Source organism: Protopterus annectens, chromosome 3.part1, assembly GCF_019279795.1.
Source record: "Protopterus annectens isolate FY-2018-M chromosome 3.part1, PAN1.0, whole genome shotgun sequence".
Taxonomy (NCBI): Eukaryota; Metazoa; Chordata; order Ceratodontiformes; family Protopteridae; genus Protopterus; species Protopterus annectens.
Genome location: NC_056732.1, coordinates 1,493,725,680 through 1,493,745,354, shown reverse-complemented (window position 1 = coordinate 1,493,745,354; position 19,675 = coordinate 1,493,725,680). Strand labels below are relative to the sequence as shown.

General features: G+C 41.7%; 1 protein-coding gene across 1 annotated transcript in view; it reads left to right on the top strand.

Annotated features, from left to right (window-relative positions):
- DSCC1 (DNA replication and sister chromatid cohesion 1) overlaps positions 1-19,675 on the top strand; it is a 477,417-nt gene that overhangs the window by 177,694 nt on the left and 280,048 nt on the right. The window contains exon 5 of the mRNA XM_044067559.1: positions 9,709-9,799. Coding sequence (XP_043923494.1) covers positions 9,709-9,799 — 91 coding nt within the window. The remainder of the gene's footprint in view (positions 1-9,708; positions 9,800-19,675) is intronic.

The following is a 19,675-nucleotide window of genomic DNA, read 5'->3' as shown; positions in this document are numbered from 1 at the left end:
ATTAGCAAGGAGGAAGTAAGGATAGCTATGAAGAGGATGAAGAAAGGAAAGGCTGTTGGTCCAGATGACATACCTGTGGAAGCATGGAGGTGTTTAGGTGAAATGGCAGTGGAGTTTTTAACTAGATTGTTTAATGAAATCTTGGAAAGTGAGAGGATGCCTGAGGAATGGAGAACAAGTGTTTTGGTACAGATTTTTAAGAATATGGGTGATGTGCAGAGCTGTAGTAACTACAGAGGGATTAAACTGATCAGTCACAGCATGAAGTTATGGGAAAGAGTAGTGGAAGCTAGATTAAGAAGAGAGGTGATGATTAGTGATCAGCAGTATGCTTTCATGCTAGGAAAGAGCACTACAGATGTGATGTTTGCTCTGAGAGTGTTGATGGAGAAGTACAGAGAAGGTCAGAAGGAGTTGCATTGTGTCTTTGTGGATTTAGAGAAAGCATATGACAGGGTGCCTAGAGAGGAGTTGTGGTATTGTGTGAGGAAGTCGGGAGTGTCAGAGAAGTATGTAAGAGTGGTACAGGATATGTACGAAGGTAGTGTGACATCGGTGAGGTCTGCAGTGGGAGTAATGGATGCGTTTAAGGTGGAGGTGGGATTACATCAAGGATCAGCTCTGAGCCCTTTCTTAATTGCAGTGGTGATGGACAGGTTGACCGACGAGCTCAGACAGGAGTCCCTGTGGACTATGATGTTTGCAGATGACAATGTGATCTGTAGTGAGAGTAGGGAACAGGTGGAGGAGACCTTGGAGAGGTGGAGATATGATCTACAGAGAAAAGGAATGAAGGTCAGCAGGACTAAGACAGAATATATGTGTGTGAATGAGAGGGAGGATAGAGGAATGGTGAGGATTCAGGGAGTAGAGGTGGCAAAGGTGAATGAGTTGGGATCAACAGTTCAGCATAATGGTGAGTGTGGAAGAGAGGTGAAGAAGAGAGTACAGGCAGGATGGAGTGGGTGGAGAAGAGTGTCAGGAGTGATTTTGTGACACACGAGTACCAGTAAGAGTGAAAGAGAAGGTCTACAACAGGGTAGTGAGACCAGCTATGTTATATGGGTTGGAGACAGTGGCATTGACAAAAAGGCAGGAGTCAGAGCTTGACGTGGCAGAGTTGAAGATGTTAAGATTTGCACTAGGTGTGACGAGGATGGACAGGATTAGGAATAAGTATATTAGAGTGTCAGCCCAGGTTGGAAGGTTTGGAGACAAAGCCAGAAAGGCAAGATTACGTTGGTTTGGACATGTGCTGAGGAGGGATGCAGAGTATATTGGGAAAAAGATGCTAAGGCTGAAGTTGCCAGGTAACAGGAAAAGAAGAAGGTCTAAGATAAAGTTTATGGATGTGGTGAGAGAGGACCTGCAGGTGGTTGGTGTGACAGAGCAAGATGCAGAGGACAGGAAAAAATGGAAACAGTTGATCTGCTGTGGCGACCCCTAACGGGAGCAGCCGAAAGAGAGTTCCAAATCTTAGCAATATAATGAGAGTAGGTGGACTCTCCAGCACGATTGTGTGCTGTTGAGATTTGTATGAGGGGCTTATTGTTTGACCACATCATTCTGCCACAGGAATAGGGCTCTAGCAAGTTATGTAATGATGAAGTTTTTGCAGAATGATAGAAGATTTTGTAAGCCATACATTTGTAACACAAGCATGTCATGTAGATATATATGTGTGTGTGTGTGTGTGTGTGTGTGTGTGTGTGTGTGTGTGTGTGTGTGTGTGTGTGTGTGTGTGTGTGTGCGTGCGTGTGTGTGTCTGTGTGTGTGTCTGTGTGTGTGTGTACCTTTAAGAAGCTATTGATGGGCTTGCACAAGTGTATAAATACTGAGCATGTGCGAGCCTGACTGCCTTTTTGTAGTTAACTGTTAAGATGTGAACATGTATATGTAAGTTCTGTTTGTTATTCAGTTTTTTATATTTTATGAAGCTGTTATCCATCCTGATGTGTTTCTGTGTAATAAAGCATCTAAATGAAATACCTTGCCTATTTCATCTTCCATGCCTAGAGGAAGAATGACACATCTTGTATAAATCATGTTGATATTAACAAATTACATATAATTATTTACTAAATTCCAAATAGCTGGGCTAGCAGTATCTCCTTTCATAACACAGCATAATAATGAGCAACTTGATTTTGAAGTCATGGTTTGCAAGAGATGGCTTGCACCTGTCACCCCCTGACTTTTGAATACTGGCCAAGGCTCTTGCTGCCCCCATAGTGCCTTTTTTAGGCAAAATTCAAACCCACCACCGTAAACAGCACAAATAAAAAAATGAGGGTTATGCTACTCAATGCCAGAAGTTTAAATCTCAAAATGCATGCGCTCGAAGCACTCCTAAGTATGGAGAACGTCGACATCTGTGCAGTAACTGAAACCTGGTTCAAGGCTCCAGAGAGCACTCCAGCACTACTGGGCTACAACTCATAGCACACATTTCGGCCACAGAACACGGACCGAAACACAAAAGGAGGGGATGTATCTATATTCATCAAGGATACTCGCACCTCCAGGTTAGTGGCGCAGCATGATATCTCTGAGATCATCCATGTGCAACTAACATCGGGCAAATCTGCAATGCAAATTGTGGCCTGCTACAGATCACCCTCCATGACACAGAACCACCACTCCGCCTACAGATCACCCTCCATGACCCAGAACCACCACTCCGCCTTTCTGGAGACACTGGAAAACATGAAGATTTTACCGAACACTCTAATATTGGGCTATTTTCAATTACCCTACCATTAACTGGGAAAACTACTTGAGTACAAACTCCCAGGCTCAGCGCTTCCTGGAATTTATCAACTCAAATGTCCTGGATCAGCTGGTAAACTCCCCTACCAGAGGCCACAACATATTGGACCTGGTCATCACCAACATGGGCGACAGGTGTTCCATACCGGAGGTCAGCCCGTCACTGGTTAGATCAGACCATAAACTAATCACCCTGGATGTCCACACCCCACCACTACCCCCAACCAAGGCAACACAGTGAAAAACTTTTCTAAAGCAAACTTCACCTTACTTAAGGCAGAGGTGGTACGTTTCACAGCCCTCACGCTAAAGGATAACACTGCCCAAGATGCAAGAATCCTTTACAGTTGCACTCTATGAACACCTACAAGGATGCATGGATCGTGCCATCCACTAGCAAGACCAAGACTCACTCCCCTAAGAGAAGGAAACCAGTCTGGTAGACCCCTGCCATAAACAGGTTATACAACAGGAGGAGGAAACTAGTTCAGAAAAAAAAGATAATTCCAGGAAGGAAAGACATCCCTGATCAGTATCAGTAAGAAACTAAGGTCCCTCATAAAATCATCCAAGGCTAACTTTGAAAGAAAAATAGCCAAGGATTCGAAAGATAACCACAAAGCCTTCTTTAGCTATGTCAAGAATCTAAGTGGCAACTCACAGATATGCTCTGAGCTAGTGCAAAATAGCACAAAATATACTGAACCTACTGATATTGCCAACATCCTGGCAGATGGATTCAGTGCAAACTTCACGTCCCTCTCACCTTCAAAAGGGCCTACAACAATACCGGAAAAGGGTAGTGTCCCGGAAATCACAGAAACACAGGTGAAAACAGCCCTTTCAAAAGCCAAAAACACAGCATCAATGGGGCCAGATGGTGTCCCAGGCTGCATCTTGCACGAACTACAGAACGAACTAACCCCACACCTAAACACGCTGTTCAACCTCAGGCTCTCCACAGGCTACGTGCCCATAGAATGGTGCACAGCAACGGTTATTCTGCTCCACAAAGGAGGGGCCACAACTGACCCTGGTAACTATCGCCCCATAAGCCTGACTAGCCTGGTTTGCAAGACTATGGAGCGCATCATCATGGAACTCATTAACAAAGACATTGGGAACCTCCAAACACTTGACCTGACCCAGTTTGGCTTTGTTAAGGGCAGATCATGCCTACTAAACCTGGCTGACATCTTCGAGACAGTCACCAAGGCCATAGACGAGAGAAAGGTGGTTCACACAGCCTACCTTGATCTCGCCAAGGCGTTCAACACCATTCCTCACTCGGGTATTATAGAAAAACTCACCAGCCTGAACATAAACCCCTATGTCACAAGATGGGTTGCCAACTGGCTTACAGACAGAACTCACATGGTAAGAATAGCGGGCTCCAGGTCAGACTCTAAACCAGTCACAAGTGGTGTCCCGCAAGGCTCAGTTCTGGAACCCCTACTGTTCGGCATATATTTCTCAGAAGTACAGGCAAACACAGGAGGACTATGGCTAACCAAGTTCACCGATGACTGCAAACTGGGAGCCATAATTGACTCTCCGGCTGACACGGACATCCTTCAAAAAGGCCTTATTGAGACAGACACCTGGTGTCAATGTCATGGCCTCAAGCTAAATGCCAAAAAATGCATAATCATCCCATTTGGGAAAAACAAAACACCCAAAAATGACCACATAGGCAGCAGCCCCCTTAATACAGAAGAGGTAATAAGAGATGTGGGGACCCAGGTAGATAGTAATCTCTCCTTTGATAATCATATTGCCAAAGTAGTTAGGAAATCCTTCTATGTGGTCCATCTAATTACTAAGGGGTTCGCATCTAGAAATAAAGAGGTTATAGTCCCTCTCTACTCATCACTCATCAGACCCATCATAGAGTACAATGCCCCATTTGGGATGTACCTCACAAGACACTTCCAACCGCTGGAAAGACCACAAAAGCACCTCACCAAGAGGATTACTGGCTTCAAACATATGTCCTATGCAGCCCGACTGAAAAAACTCCAGCTGTACTCGGTGGCATATCGCTTACTCAGAGGTGATCTCTGCCTGACTTACAAAGCCATGTCCAACTCAGAATTGATGGACATGCTCCACTTAAAGAAATCCAAGTCACTCCAAACCACGCACTCTAGTGAGCTAAACCTCACCACAACAATAAATAGAACATGCAGGAGGGATAGATTCCTGTCACAGAGACTCCCCATGCTTTGGAACAAAATTCCTAACTACATTAGGCAGAGCCCCTCACTAACACTCTTCAAGAGAAGCCTTGATGAGTGGATGGGTAACAGAAAATACACCCCGGGGGTCACTTTATTGGCTCTGCTTGACAGAGGCTCAGTTAATTATTCAATGGGGCGGCGAAAGCCAACACACTCTGGCTAGGCTTAAAAATGCCCTCGGGCAGATAGCCTAGTACCCTGCCTATGAACCTATGGAAGCTAGAAATTTTTCTTTCACATGTCTTGAGCTCAGAACTCACGCAGCTTCAGATCCAATTCTCCAGAAGCTAAACCTATCAGTCAAGGATGGCCATCAAAGCAGTCTTGTTTACCAGTAGAAGTGCAACAATATTTTCCCTACAGAGTTGAGATTTTGTCAGCCAATGGTATCATGAAAGGTCTTAAAGTGATTGTTCCAAAATCCTTGCAACAAGAGCACATTAAGATCTTGCATTATGGCCACCCGGGAACTGATCCTACCAAAAGAAGAGTGAGAGATCTAGTACTTTGGCCTTCTATATCAAGAGATATTGAGAAAGTACTTTTCTTCTTGTTCAGTATGTAATAGTGCAAAGCCGCATCAACAGAAAGAAAGAACCACTTAACTGAAGCCAGATTTTTTAACTACCTTGGTCAACAGTAGCCACTGATATCTTTGAGTGGAATGGTCAGCATTACTTGGTTTTAGTAGACTCTTATTCAGATTGATTTGAGATTGACCTGCTTCCTAACCTAACTTCCAACATTGTCATTACTAAGTTGAAACATTATTTTTCACAATGGTGCAGTTTACAAGTCAGCCGTTCAAGAAATTTGCAGAAGCGTGGGATTTTGTTCATAGTACAAGTAGCGCTGATTGCCCTCAGTCAAATATCTTGGTTGAATGTGCAGTTCAAAGTGCACAACAGCTATTAGAGAAATCCAGACGTGACAATACTGATGTTTTTCTAAACTTGTTGAATCTCAAACATTCCTCGTGATAATCATCTTGGTTCCAATGCCCAGCATCTTATGTCAAGACAAACCAGAACTACATTACCTATTAGCAGTAATCTATTGATTCTATGTGCTAAAACCAACAAAGCAGTAAGAGTCCAATTTTTGAAGCATCTGTCCTAGAAGTTTTACTATGATTGATCCAGCATACCGCTCAGTTCTTTACAAAAAGGAGAGCGCCGAGATCGTATGTTGTAGAATCACTGGAATTCAGATGAAATCGTAAACATTTGTTACCAGTGTCCGAACCAGTGTTTCAACATCCTGCCTGTGACAAAGACTCTGGTTCTCAGAGTGACTTGTCCATTGTTAGGACATAACCTATACCCAGAGCTGTTGGACACCTATACCCAGAGCTGTTGGACATGCTACACTTAAAGAAATCCCAATCCCTCAGAGACACATGCTCTAGGGTTCTAAACCTTGTCATCACAATGAACAAAACATGCTGGAGGGATAGGTTCCTGACCCAGAGACTCCCCAGACTCTGGAATAGACTGCCCATACATGTCAAGCAGAGCACCTCTTTGGCCCTCTTCAAAAGGAACCTTGATGATTGGATGGGATATAGGAAGTTCACCCTGGGGATTACATCAGTCGCCCTGCTAGACAGGGGTCCAGGGAAGTAAATACTGTGGGAAGAAATAGCCAGGGAATTGTTATGGCTAGGCTTGTATAGGCCCTAGGGCTGATAGCCTAGTACCAACCTATGAACTTATTCCATCAGTAATCCCTGTTCCTTAGAAAAGCCCCAAGAGTCCCCAAGCAGAACATTCCCCAGTGACTATCCCTGTTGCTAAACCCAGTTCTAAGCATTATGTCGCAAGATCAGGTTGCATCTCGAAACCTTGTTCCAGATATGTGGACACAATTGTTTTTATTGGTGTCTGTATATTTGCATGCGTATTGAAATATCATTGTTAATATAAGACAGCTCAGTAAAGAGGGAGGATGTAGATCAGAGTATGTGATATACCTTTAAGAAGCATTCCAGTCAGTGGGCACGTGCATATATGTACTGAGCACATGCAAGCAAGAGTGCCATTTTGAGTGAGCAGCCAGAGTGAGAGCATGTATGTAGTTAGTTAGTTAGCTAGATAGTTTAAGTTCAATGTTCTTGCTATCCATCCTGACGTGTTTATATGCAATAAACTACTTAAACGAACACCAAAGCCTCATCTTCTTCTTGATGCACATAAGATGAGCGACACATGTGAAGGCCATACTGGGGCACTGCTTATACTCTAAGGGTGTCCATCCCTATTATACCCCCAACACTGGGGGTGGAAACATTGGGGGGGTGTGACAACCCCCAGGGGTTGTGCTTCAGACACAGCTTTTGTGGTTCCTAGTTTTGGTCCATTCTGTCTCTGTCTATCTGTGTGGGAGCGTTTTTTTTTCCCATGTTGTCAGGATGAATTTGTCACCCTTTTTCCTTGGGCTGTTGCCTCAGGCATTCTCATTGAGGGCAGTAGTAATGATTAGGAACCAGTCCTTAGGTCCCTGTCTCCTAATTCAGGCTCAAGGACCATCTTATCTTTTTGAAGAAAAAGGGAGTGGCTGTCTGTCACTGCTGAGGTGTGGTGTTGGGCCCTCTCCAGGTTACCCTTGATCCTTATTTCCTGAGAGGATGTGGTCATTTCCTCATTATCTCTTTACTTTGCTTGGTCAAGATTGGCAAGCAGTTGTCTCCTTTTCTTGGGTGGTGATGAGTCTTCCTTCCTCAGGGTCCCCATCTCTTGGGTGTAAAGCTGTTTGGGTTCTGTTGACAGTCTTCTATTAATGTCAGGAGAGAGCATTATGATTCACCTCTTGTTTTTTTAGACATATTCAGGTTCAGAGACCCCCCCCCCATTTCAAGGGGCACAGCTGGGTTAGTGGTTTCTTTCTGGGAGAAAGCTTATTCTGAAAGTTCCCTGTCAGCATCATCAGCAGGGAATGTACAATAAACTGGTACCATTCACTTTCATGCGTCCAAGGTCACCAACATTGCTGGAGGTTCTTAGCTTTGACTCAGTTTCTTCTGGATTCTTTGGTAACTCCTGGAAAAAAGTCAGTATCCTAGCCGAACTCAGACTGGTCAAACTCGCCTCTTCTAGGCAGTCGTCTCTCTTCTTTTTATCACAGAGGAGGGCTTGACTTTCAGTGGTGGAGACTGGTTCCTTTCTCTCCAGGTGGGCTGAGAAGGGAGCTCATTAGATGGAGATCCTTCCCTCCTATCATTATGACCTAGACATCCTTCTATGATTTTTGGGGGCTTATTATTAGGGATACCTCTTGATGTCACTGGAGGTGCAGTATTTATGTTGTGGTGCCCTTCCCTTGTTCCAAGCAGGTGAGGGCCTTAAGCAGGTGAAGGTTGGGAGGTCCACTCCACAAATACTCCTGTTTGGTCTTACGAAGTGTTTCCCTCTCCCTTTCCTTCCGTAGTTGGCCTGTGGTGACCTGTGTCCTGCCCTTTCCTTCTCCCGTGGTCTGACAAAGTGTGTGGATTCATCCTCCTCTTTCTCTCCAGGACATCTGCCTCTGAGTGTTCTGCCCTTCTCAGGGCAGTGATCTAACAGCTTCCTGATGTGCTTGCCTCCAGCATTGTTTTATGGTCTACTCTGCAAGTCTGGCTGCCAGGCCCTTTTTTGATGATGACTGTACAATCTGATTACTTGTCTATAGCAGAGGATTTGGGCTTTTTCTTGTTCAACCTAGGGATTACCTAGTTGGTTGATCCTCAGGCTGCCCTGCAGGTTCTACTGTCCAGGTGATGTGTATTACTTGGCATTTTTCCAGGACAGAACCCATTCCTCAAAGTTAGATGTAATAGCAACATGTTTACTGAGTTGGTTAATCTATAATGAGGACTCTCTTTAATGGGTCAGCATTATCCTTTGTCCTACTCATTCTGGTCATATTCAGCTGGATGGGTACAATTTAAGGCCAACTACACACTTGCCTACCATTTGGTAGTGATGGGGGTTCAGATGACAATTGTGTTTTTTTTGAGTTAAGGAAAGATGCTCGGTAAGAGCAATGAATGAACTAATGGGGTCTGAACGTGCTCATGTAGTCATTATGTGATGTCATTGTATGTATAAGTGCATGGCTGTCCTCAGGTAAACTAGCATGGTTCCAAAAGACTTAGTCTCACTGTAAGCGATTGACATTGCTGTAAGCCTGTTTTATAGAGAAACCTTACACCAGAATAAGTCATTTACACTGGCAGCAGGTCTTTTGGAATCTGTCCAAATTGATCTCTTGACAAATTAAGCCAAACACTGGAGAAAAAATTGGATCGCCCAGACTAGACATGATCAAGGGAAGGTTCACATTAAAGAATAGCTGGTATGATGATAACATATTTGTTACTTGAACTGTTGGTTATGAACAGTTTTTGGCAAGTTCAGCAAATAAGATACTTTCTGAATAATTCTTGCTACCCCTTAAATTATTAGGAGTTATTCATCTCCCTTACTACTGAACATTAATGGTATGAATCATTGATACACTTGAGCTAAAATGTTTGTACATACATACTATATAATACTAATGGTTGTACATACATACTATATATACCGATTGTGCCATTCTTGCAGTCAGGGGATGTTTGCTTCCCCAGAGTATATTTGTATGTTGCTTTTGTTAGTGTATATCAGTTTGAGAGTGCAATAATATTATGGAGATATATTGTTATCTTTTATATACTTTATAGTACACCATAGAAGACTTGTTGAACCGGATTCAAGCTAGTGAGCGAGAGTTAATGGACCATTTACATGTTATACATGCTTGCAAAATTGAAGGTACAGTATAGATTCCTTTTCATAACTTTAAAGGAACTAGTCATTGCTGCAGTGTTTTTTGCTTTAACAATGGATTTATGTTTTTTAACAATATTCATAACACTTTGGCTGTCTCCAATAAATTCTTAATCTGGCTAGCTAAATGGAATTTAATATCTCAAGTAAACTATCTGAACATGCACTACCTTCAATCTTTCATCAAGGAAAACGTTCACAGCAATATAACATCTGGACTTGCCACTCATCTGTGATAACCCTTTGGCTTTTCTTCCTCAACAGTATGCACAACACTTTAGTACAAAATAGCAACCATTTCATGACTGTGTTCCACTGTGGCATTCTGAGCAAAGTCAGCATATTAGTAAGTTTAGTACAGACAGATGTCTCCAAGTATTTGTCATCTTCAGTTTGTTTTTTGCTTGGTGACTGCATGTGATAGAGGGAATTTTCTCATAAATAGGGTCACTGGATCACTAAGCCAGTTAACAAATAAATTTAGGTATACTGGTTTTAGTAAATGTTGGAAAGCACTAGGAATTCCTCTTTTGAAGAAAACATTGAATAAGCATCTGCAAATGAAGACCAAAAAGAAGCTGCTAGGATGTTTAATGAAGCAAAATTTCCTGAATATGAAGGACAGAAGTAACAACGAAGCATCTCCAGTTACCTTTGCGTCGTCCTCTGAACTACTCTTAAAGATTCCCCTTTATGGGAGAAATGGTAAAAAAATATATATATCAAAATAAGTCATTGAAGATGTGGATATAGTAACACCAAGTCCACAACAATGATGAAAGTGACGGTGAATGAGCTGGCTAAACTTTAGGTGATAATTTTAAAAGTGGTAGCATGCCATTTGGTTTAAGATGGAAGTATTAAGCTATTTTTTAATTTAACAATGTGCACCTGAGGGCTTTCAGTTATGTCCATTAGCTTTTCCCAGGTTAGTAACCACCTTCATTGTTGTCAATTGGATTGTCAGTGGCTTGTAGAGTAATTCTCTACAGTGGTTAAAACCCGAGAAGCGATATTGATTGCAAAACCTGTGTAGGTCCCCTGAACCATATCCAGCATCAGTCTTCAATAAATGTCATGCAAAATACAAACAGGTTTTCTAGATTTGCTTTTGTGTCTGGCCGGTTACTATTCACCTTAGAAAATGTGGAGACCTTTCCCTGGCCAATATTCATTAGAAAAAGGGTCAAACAGACTCTTCATTTAGGCATGATATAGATTATCCCTAATTCCCCCCACCCTCCAAAGACATTATTCCTGAAGATACTGTACATGTAATTCCCATACATGTGGGACTCCAAAAAGTCTTTATATAATCAAAAAAGATTCTTTGAATTAGTAAACAGAACAGCCTTAACCATGGTCATTTCCATTAATCACTGTGTTGTTGTTGTGTCTTTCGGCTTTTCCTGTTTAGGGGTCGCCACAGCGGAACTCCGGTCCGCTAATGTTTGGCAGTTGATTTTTACATGCTGAGTTGCCGGCCCTAACACACAACCTTCAACGAAGGTACACCCATTCACGCATGTCTCCACCGAAGACTCTCTAGCTGAGAATCGAACGGGACAACGTCTTGCTGTGAGGCGACAACGCTACCGCAGCACCACCACCGCCACTGTGTACAAGCAAAAATTTTATGGAAAGCCACATATCTTTCACCCAAAAGAGAAGAGTTTTAAGGTCCCAGTAAACAGGCCAGAACTGTAGAGGAACTTTAAAGCAAACACTGTCTTAACTGGCTTTTTGCATTAACAGGAGGGGGTAGACTGAGTGACTATTGTCAGCTGTCCTTCTGTTGTGGGTAGAGGGGTAGGGTTTGGGTTTTACTTCTCGCTGGCTGCCCTATGGCAGAGATATAGGGGCTCAGACCTAGATAGGCATTATGTTAAGCAGGTGCAGGCAAGTTTTCTTGCGAGGTGGAAGATGCAAGCTGTTGTGGGAGTTAAGGGTATACCTTAGAGAAAATTTCATTACCATCAGGATGGTACTATACTAGGATATCCTTCTCCCTTTTAGTTTCAAAGTTTGAGGAAGAGCGCAAGAGCTTGGCTGAGATCACAGGTTAAGTATCAAAGGGAAAAAAATGAAAAAGCATCCTTCGACAGCAGTAGTACAGGCAATATAAAATGCCATTTTACAGTACTTCCTTTTTATGCTGTGCTAGCAAATGTTCCACCAAAATCCTCATAACCTTATTCAGGCCTCCAAGATCTGCTACATCTGGCTAACTCACCCTGTTTGCAGACAAGTGGAGCCAACTCCATAAAAGACAGGTGTGTATATCAGCCATTATGTTGTATAATTTGTAATGTTATATACCAAATTTATTGGCTCATCTTTTACACTTTTGTTCAAAAGTAGCCAAGGATTTGCTATACAGAAAAACAGTTCATTTTTTTTTTTTTTAAGAACCCAAGAAATAAATGTACAGAAAGATTCCCATCATTCCCAGAATATTGTTATTAGAGCCCATTGTAGACCCAAGTTAAACAAACACATCCAGGCAAAAAGTATTTATATGCAGACACTGAAATATCCATTGCTTCTAGTCAACAAGGACTTCTAGATAATCAGTTCTGAACAGAAGGATGACACTCATATTCTCTTCTCAAAGGCCCAAAGAAACTATCTAAGGTTCAGAGACAGTCATTGTCAAATCTGTTTCAAAGTTATACTGTTTAACCCACTTAGAACATTCACCAAATGTTTTGATTTCAGATTTGTTCATCTAAAAATGCAGGCACCAATAGACCGTTGTCTCCGAGTGACTGGCACTTGGATTGAGATGTACAGCAATCCTTAATAACCTAAGAAACTATTTTATTTTTGGAATCACAGTAGTTTATGCTGATTTGGAATGGATTCCCTCTCTGAAGGTTAATTTCCTATATTCCATCATGTGGTGCATTAAATATTTTACTTTAAGACAACATCCCAGACATTACAATCTTTGATGGCTGTAAAAATAGTGGACTTCAAAAGAAGTATTTTTAGGCGTCTGAGTTTTATATCTTTACATTCTTGGAAGGTCAAGCTGTATATGGGAAAGGTGCAGTAATTGCTGAAAAAAATATGTGGAATAGAGCTACTGGTCCAATGGATCTGAAGCTACCAGTGCTGATAACTATATCAAGAGAGTTTCAGTGGTGGGTGTAGCCATCAAACCTTACTCATGACCTACTCTTTATTTCTCTGCTATTGCTACCATAATCAACTTTTTAATTCCAAAAGGCAGATAACCTTAGCCCTACTCACATTTGGTAAGCCACCTTGATTTTGTGTGCACAGGCGGTATAGATTTAGTCAGAAGTACATTTCCATGTTAGTATGTTTTAACACAGCAGTAGCATTAGTAGACCTCTCAACCTATTGGGGACAAATTTCAACAGAATCAGGGACAAGTCAAGAAAAAAACAGGGACAATCAGGGACACTTTTAAAATATTAGTGCTGTTAAGTTAAAACATTGACAGAATCAGAGCATATGAATTAATGCACATTTTCTGAAGTAAAAGAAGTTTATAACTCTTAATTATTGTCATTATTCATTAAGTGTAATTCACCACCTTTCCTCCAAAAGTCACTAGTTTTAGGAGGGATTAAGAGGGACAGAGTTAAAATCAGGGACAGTTGAGAGGTACATTAGCTTTGAGACTATGGCCAGGCCCAGTACAGACGGCAGTAACTTAAGGTACAAGAGCAGACAAGGACAGGACTTGTGCTCGCAGCCTATGCATAGAAGCAGTGAATGTCTGTTTTGGTCACTTCACCCCATATCTTTTATGTGATGTGTCTTTCAAGTCATCAAAATGTGCTAACAGACTCCATCTATAGGGATCTGTCTGCCGTGCATTTCATTTAATATAACATTAATTCGATAGGCCCTGCAAGAAGATGTACACATTTCAAAAATGTGATCCTGTTTGTTGAACAGGAAAGCATATTAGACAGATGCATTTTCATTTCCTTGATGCTTAATCTCACACATGTATTTATTTCCTTTAGTTAATAGTAAAGACAGCTGTGCTCCATCCTTCTTATAGCAATAACTTCACAACGTATGCAGCTTCCAGTCTTTTAAGCTCTACTGATGTAACAGAAAGGCAAATTTCTGCGTTCATGTGTTAAGTTTCTTGCCACTATGATACAACTCCTCCCTTTCTAATAAATTCAATGGGATCAAGAAGAAATCAAGCCAACTGTAAATAAATAAACAAGATCTCTTATGGCGCAATACTTAAGGCTTTGGTTGAAAGTTAATGGTCTGTAGCCACAAAAATGCCAGAAGAGTGGCATATTTAAAATTCCTTGACAAATTGTGCATATTGTCCTGATAACGTTCATGTGTATGCAGTCTTTTTCTGTTCTTCATATACTCTGCTTTCTGCCATGTCATCTAAATTTTTGAAAGAATTACTTCATATAAAGCTACCCCAACATTTTCCTTCATTTGTCAGAGTCTTGAATTTTATAGCTTTATTTAGGATAATCAGTAAGAAAGTCAGTCTCCTTCAACAAGTCTGTCTTGAGACTATAGTCTAGATGCACAGATAAACTGTCCTCTGGTAACATTTCATTTCATAGACTTAGGATGTTGACTGGAATAGTGTAAATAATTATTGGCAAACTTGTTTCCTAAAAAAACTTCAAGGCATCATGCATAACATATATTAAACAAACTTCCTTATATCTACCATTTAGGTCAAAATTAAAAAAAATAATAATGTTACAATTTAAAGTCTGCCAAAAGTTATCAAAAAGAAGATTTACACTTCCAAACAAAGCCACCAAAGGAAATAAATGACACTTAAAAAAATAATCTTGACAAAATTAGTAATAAAGGGTAATGTGGTTTGTTCTCTAGGAGAGCACTTCTCTGTGCCAGTACCTGCCTTTTCATATCACACTTGCTTGACAGATTTTTCAACTTCATATGCAGCATAGGCCTACCCTTTCTGGAAATTAGATTTGTTCAGACTTTCCTTCTGTGTCTGCATCTTGAAAGGGAGACATTGAGACCGCCTGTTTCTGTAGCAACCACCTTGACCCATTTTTTGCAAATTCCCTCAGACTCATGAAACTATTTGGATTAGCATATGGCCCCTTATCTTTAACCAAGAAATAACTTGAATGTGTGAGAAAGATGGAAGAGTGCCCTAGGCCCATGCTATCCATGAAGTGGTTGCTCAAGAATGCTATTTTACAACTTTGAAGAATCAATTCAGCTGCCTCTGCTCATAAGAAGGCAATATTCCCTCTGTAAACCGTCCAGCAGAGTGGTGTGAAGTTCTGACAAAGCATCCTAGGTTAGACTTTTGCATTAGCTGTGTGGTCCAGGAGACTACAGCACCTTTCCACCTTGGTGCCAGAGAATATGACGGGCAGGATGTTCTCCTGTGCTATGCTGGGGCTCAGTGGGCATGGGCCTGTTACTCCAGGTTCCATTCTTCTTCTTCTTTAGTGGACCAGGTGGTGCATTGATAGCAGTGCAGTGTGCCATGTTCCTACCCTGAAACCATGCTGTCAAAAAGAAGCCATAACCCTTTTGTTTTTCTGTTGTGGAGAAACTGCTTTCTCTAGAATTTTTGGACAGATGAGAGAGCAGGGGAGTTGTTCTGTATTTCAGGAGATTTCTAGGCGCTGCTTTACTGATGGAAATAATGATAAGTTTCCAGAGATTTGGGGAACCTGCCCATGCCCAAGTTTTAAAAAGTTGCTCATAATGTACTGCAAAGGGATGTTGGAAAATGTTTGCATGCCCTAAACAACTTGTGGTTTAAGCCCTCTATAGAGTACTTCTGGTCTGCAGCACTACAACACAGCTTGAAATCAGCACAGGATGCAGAGCAACATTCATTCAGTGAGCCAGTCTTCTTGGTTGCTCAACACAGGAAACATCAGCTTGAATAACTAAGCAGACATAAACAGTTAATTAGCTGTTAATTAGCTGTCACTACACTGCATACACTAGGTTTTTTTCTTCACTCCTAAGTCAGAGGAATATTTTTTCCCTTCTTTACAAGTGTTTAGGAAAACTATTGCTGCTCTACAAATCCAAACATTGGGGTGCTCTCCATACCAAAGATGTGTAGTAATTTCTCTCCTTGGTGGAGGCTCTCTGGTTCTCAAACAAAGTAGTTGGTGAGGAAGAGGCAAGGTAACCACTTCTGGAGCATTTAACTTCTACCAGTAACAGCTCCTAAAGCACAGCAGGAGTGCCTGATATTTTAGGGATTATTTCTTTGATTTGGGCTTTAGATCCCCTCAACTGATCCAAATGAAGTCTCTGAATGTATACCAGAGCAACCCATATAGTATGTGAAAAATGCCCAATTAACTATCACCCTGACTATCTCTGGTTAGGATGGTCTGTCCCATGTCAAACTATTGTGGTTTGCTTTGAAGGGATGGGTGTGCTAGATTCAGCTGTTAGCTTTGTACCAATCTCCTCATATTATGTAGAGGAAGAGCACAATTTCCAAGCCATCTTTGATTAGAATGGGCCCTTCTGCATCCTTGTAAGAGAAGTGTGCTGATTAGAACCTGTCTGGTGAGGGGTGATTGGTCTAGGGCTTGGAGTAAACTCCCTCATTGGTTCTTTTGAACTTTTAAAAACAATTTTTAAGTTTTTAGCTTCTGGTATTTAAGCCCTGAGTTTCAGTAGGTTTCTGCTTGTTTCAGCCAAACTGAACTGAGGTGGGCTACCAGTCACAATGCTGAGCTGAGATTTCAGACGACTGGAGACTTCTGAGCTTCCCAAAAACCATAAGTTGCCTTTTTTTGCTTGAGTATACTATTTACTGCACTTTTATTTGTGTTCTGTTTATTTAATACTGTATTTTAATACTGCAAACTAAACTGCACTGTTTGCACTGCCTTACTGTGCCTGTTAAATCATATTTTGTTGCAGTTTTCATTGTTTGCAAAGCTTTTTGCTATTTTCACTGATTGAAAAGTAATTGTTACTACTTTTCACTGTTTGCTAAGCATATGTTCTGTTCTGTTTTTCCGCCAAGCAGTGTTTTAAATAACTGATTTGGTTGCCACTTAAAACATTCTTCGGTATCTCCTTCCTGTTTTTCTGCTGTCTAAAACTTTTTTCTGCTGTTTAAATCTTTTTTTTTTTTTTTTAGCTAGCAGCTGTAGCATAGTCCAGATACAGGTTTGTTGCATCTGGGTATTTTTGTAGTGGCTGTTGTATTCTGAGCACATTTTCCAAGCCATCTTTGATTAGAATGGGTCCTTCTGCACCCTTGCGAGAGAAGTGAGCTGATTGGAACCTGTCTGGTGAAGGGTGATTGGTCTAAGGCTTGGAGTAAGCACCGTCATTGGTTTATTTGAACTTTAAAAAATGTTTTAGGGTTTTAGCTTCTGATATTTAAGCACGAGTTTGAGCAGGTTTCTGCTTGTATGCATCTCGCGCAGCACCTCTCACTGCTGTGCCATTGTGCACTATAGCTGGACAGATAATTTTGGCAATTTTTCCCTTATATACAGCTGTAGTAATATTAGTGTAGTCCTCATCTTTAGTACATTTCCGGTCTAAGAAGTATTGCTCGTGAACTGTGACCTATTAGACCACCAGACAAAATCCCAGTCAGAAACAACCATCTACAGAGCACCTCCTAGATCAGTCCTGAAAGCACCCCCTTTGTGATAACTGTTCTTAAAATCTAGCATTATGGACAGTTGGACTACCCTTGTTCCTCCTGCCAGACTTGTTGAATTGGGTCTTCTGAGGCAGTGTAGTAACTGCCTCATGTACACTGACAACCCTGTACTAGTAACGCACTCTAATATAGAGTGCAAGAGATGCATCTACACCAAGAATCTTGAATCTGTGCTCTCGGCTGCTGGCAAAAGCTCTTGCCTCCCCATAGTGCCTTTTTAGGCAAAGTCTCCAAAACAAAATTACTGACATGAAAATTGACAGTCATAACAAAATAAGGTTTATGCTGCTAAACACTAGGAGCTTAAACCAAAAACTGCACACCATGGAAGCACTCCTATCATTGGAGGATGTAGATGTCTGTGCAATCACAGAAACCTGATTCAAGGTTTCAGCAAGTACCCTGGCCTTGTAAGACTACAGTGCCTTCCACATCTTCAGACTGCAAAATGAACATGTGAAAACCAAAGGAGGTGGTGTTTCTGTCTATATTAGAGGTAAATTCACCTCCCAACTTGTTAGACAAGACAACTCCATGAAATTACTGTAAGTTCAAATTATTGTGGGAAAGACCCCCATTTCAAGTCATAGCTAGTGCTAGATCCCCCTGCATAGATCATGATGTGTAAGAGGCCTACTTGACCAAACTGGAGTCGGTCCAAATCTTGCCAAACACTCTAGTCATGGGGATTTCAATTATCCCACCATCAACTGGGAAATCTACTGTAGCCCTAACTCACTAGAGCAAAATTACCTTGAGTTAATTAACTCAAATGCCCCAACAAGAGAAATGTACTAGATCTGGTGCTCACTAACATGACAAACAGATGCAGCACTGCAACTGTTGAACCCTCATTAGTTAAAATGGACCACCGATCAGTTGCCTTCAAACTGACACTATCACCAGAACTCAAAGGGCGAATTTAGACTAAATAACTTTACCAAGGCAAACTATACCCTCCTAGTGGAAGGTATAAATGTGTTCCAAGCCCCACCCTGATCTGGAAGTGGTAACTGCACCAAAGCTTGCACTAAAGTCCTGTACAGTCACCTTTATAAATGTATAGATGTGGCTGTTCCAGAGAAAATCAAAGCCAGAGCCAAAGTAAAAACAGGCCACCCAGGTGGACATCCAGCATCAACAAAATTTACAACAAACACAAAAAGTTGCTCTCTAGGAAAACTAAGGTGAGGCCCCAACAATGGAAGAGCACCCTCCACAGCCAAATAAGACAACATGCCAAATCCTCTAAAGGTAACTTTGAAAAAACTTAGCAATCACAGCCAATGATAGCCATGATGCCTTTTACAGCTATGTACACAGCCTAAAAGGTAAGACCCAAGCTTGTGCCAAACTAGTGACTAACGGTATCACACACCCTAATTCTGCAGAGATAGCAAACCTGCTGGCAGACAGATTTGGTGAAAATTTCACTCCCTTATCCCCTCCAAACTTATCACAAACCTTTCCCCTAACTCCCTCCCCCTCACCCTGCATATAGAGCAGGTCATTAAAGCCTTTTCTAAGGCAAAAAAAACACAGCCTCTGTGGGACCAAACAGCATCTCAGACTGTCTTCTAAACAAACTAAAACATGAGCTAGCATCACCATTAAGTCCCCTATTCAGTCATATCCTAACCACAGGCTATGTTCCTGCAGAATGGAGAACAGCAACAGTTATTCCCCTCCACAAATGTTGCTTAGCAATAGACCCAGGAATTATAGACCCATAAGTCTGACCAGCATCGTGTAAGGCCATGGAGCATATCATCATGGACCTCATAAATGATGACATAGGTGGCATCCAAACCTTGGATCTGACCCAATTTGGCTTCGTCAGGGGCAGATACTGCCTGTTAAATCTGGTGGATTTCCTTGAAAATGTGACCAGGGTCATTGACGAGGGCAAATCTGTGAAGACAGCATACCTCGACTTGGCCAGGGCCTTTGATACAATCCCACACTCTGGCATTACTGATGAACTTAACAAACTGAATGTAAATGCCTTTATTGTAAGATGGGTTGCCAACTGGCTCACAAACTGGGTTGCACATGGTCAAAGTGGGTGACTCCACATCAACCAGAGACCTCTCATCAGAGTGGTGCCACAAGAGTCAGTGCTGGTCCTCCTGCTGTTTGGTATACATTTCTCAGACGTTCAGGCCAAAACTAAGGGACTGTGGCTGACCAAG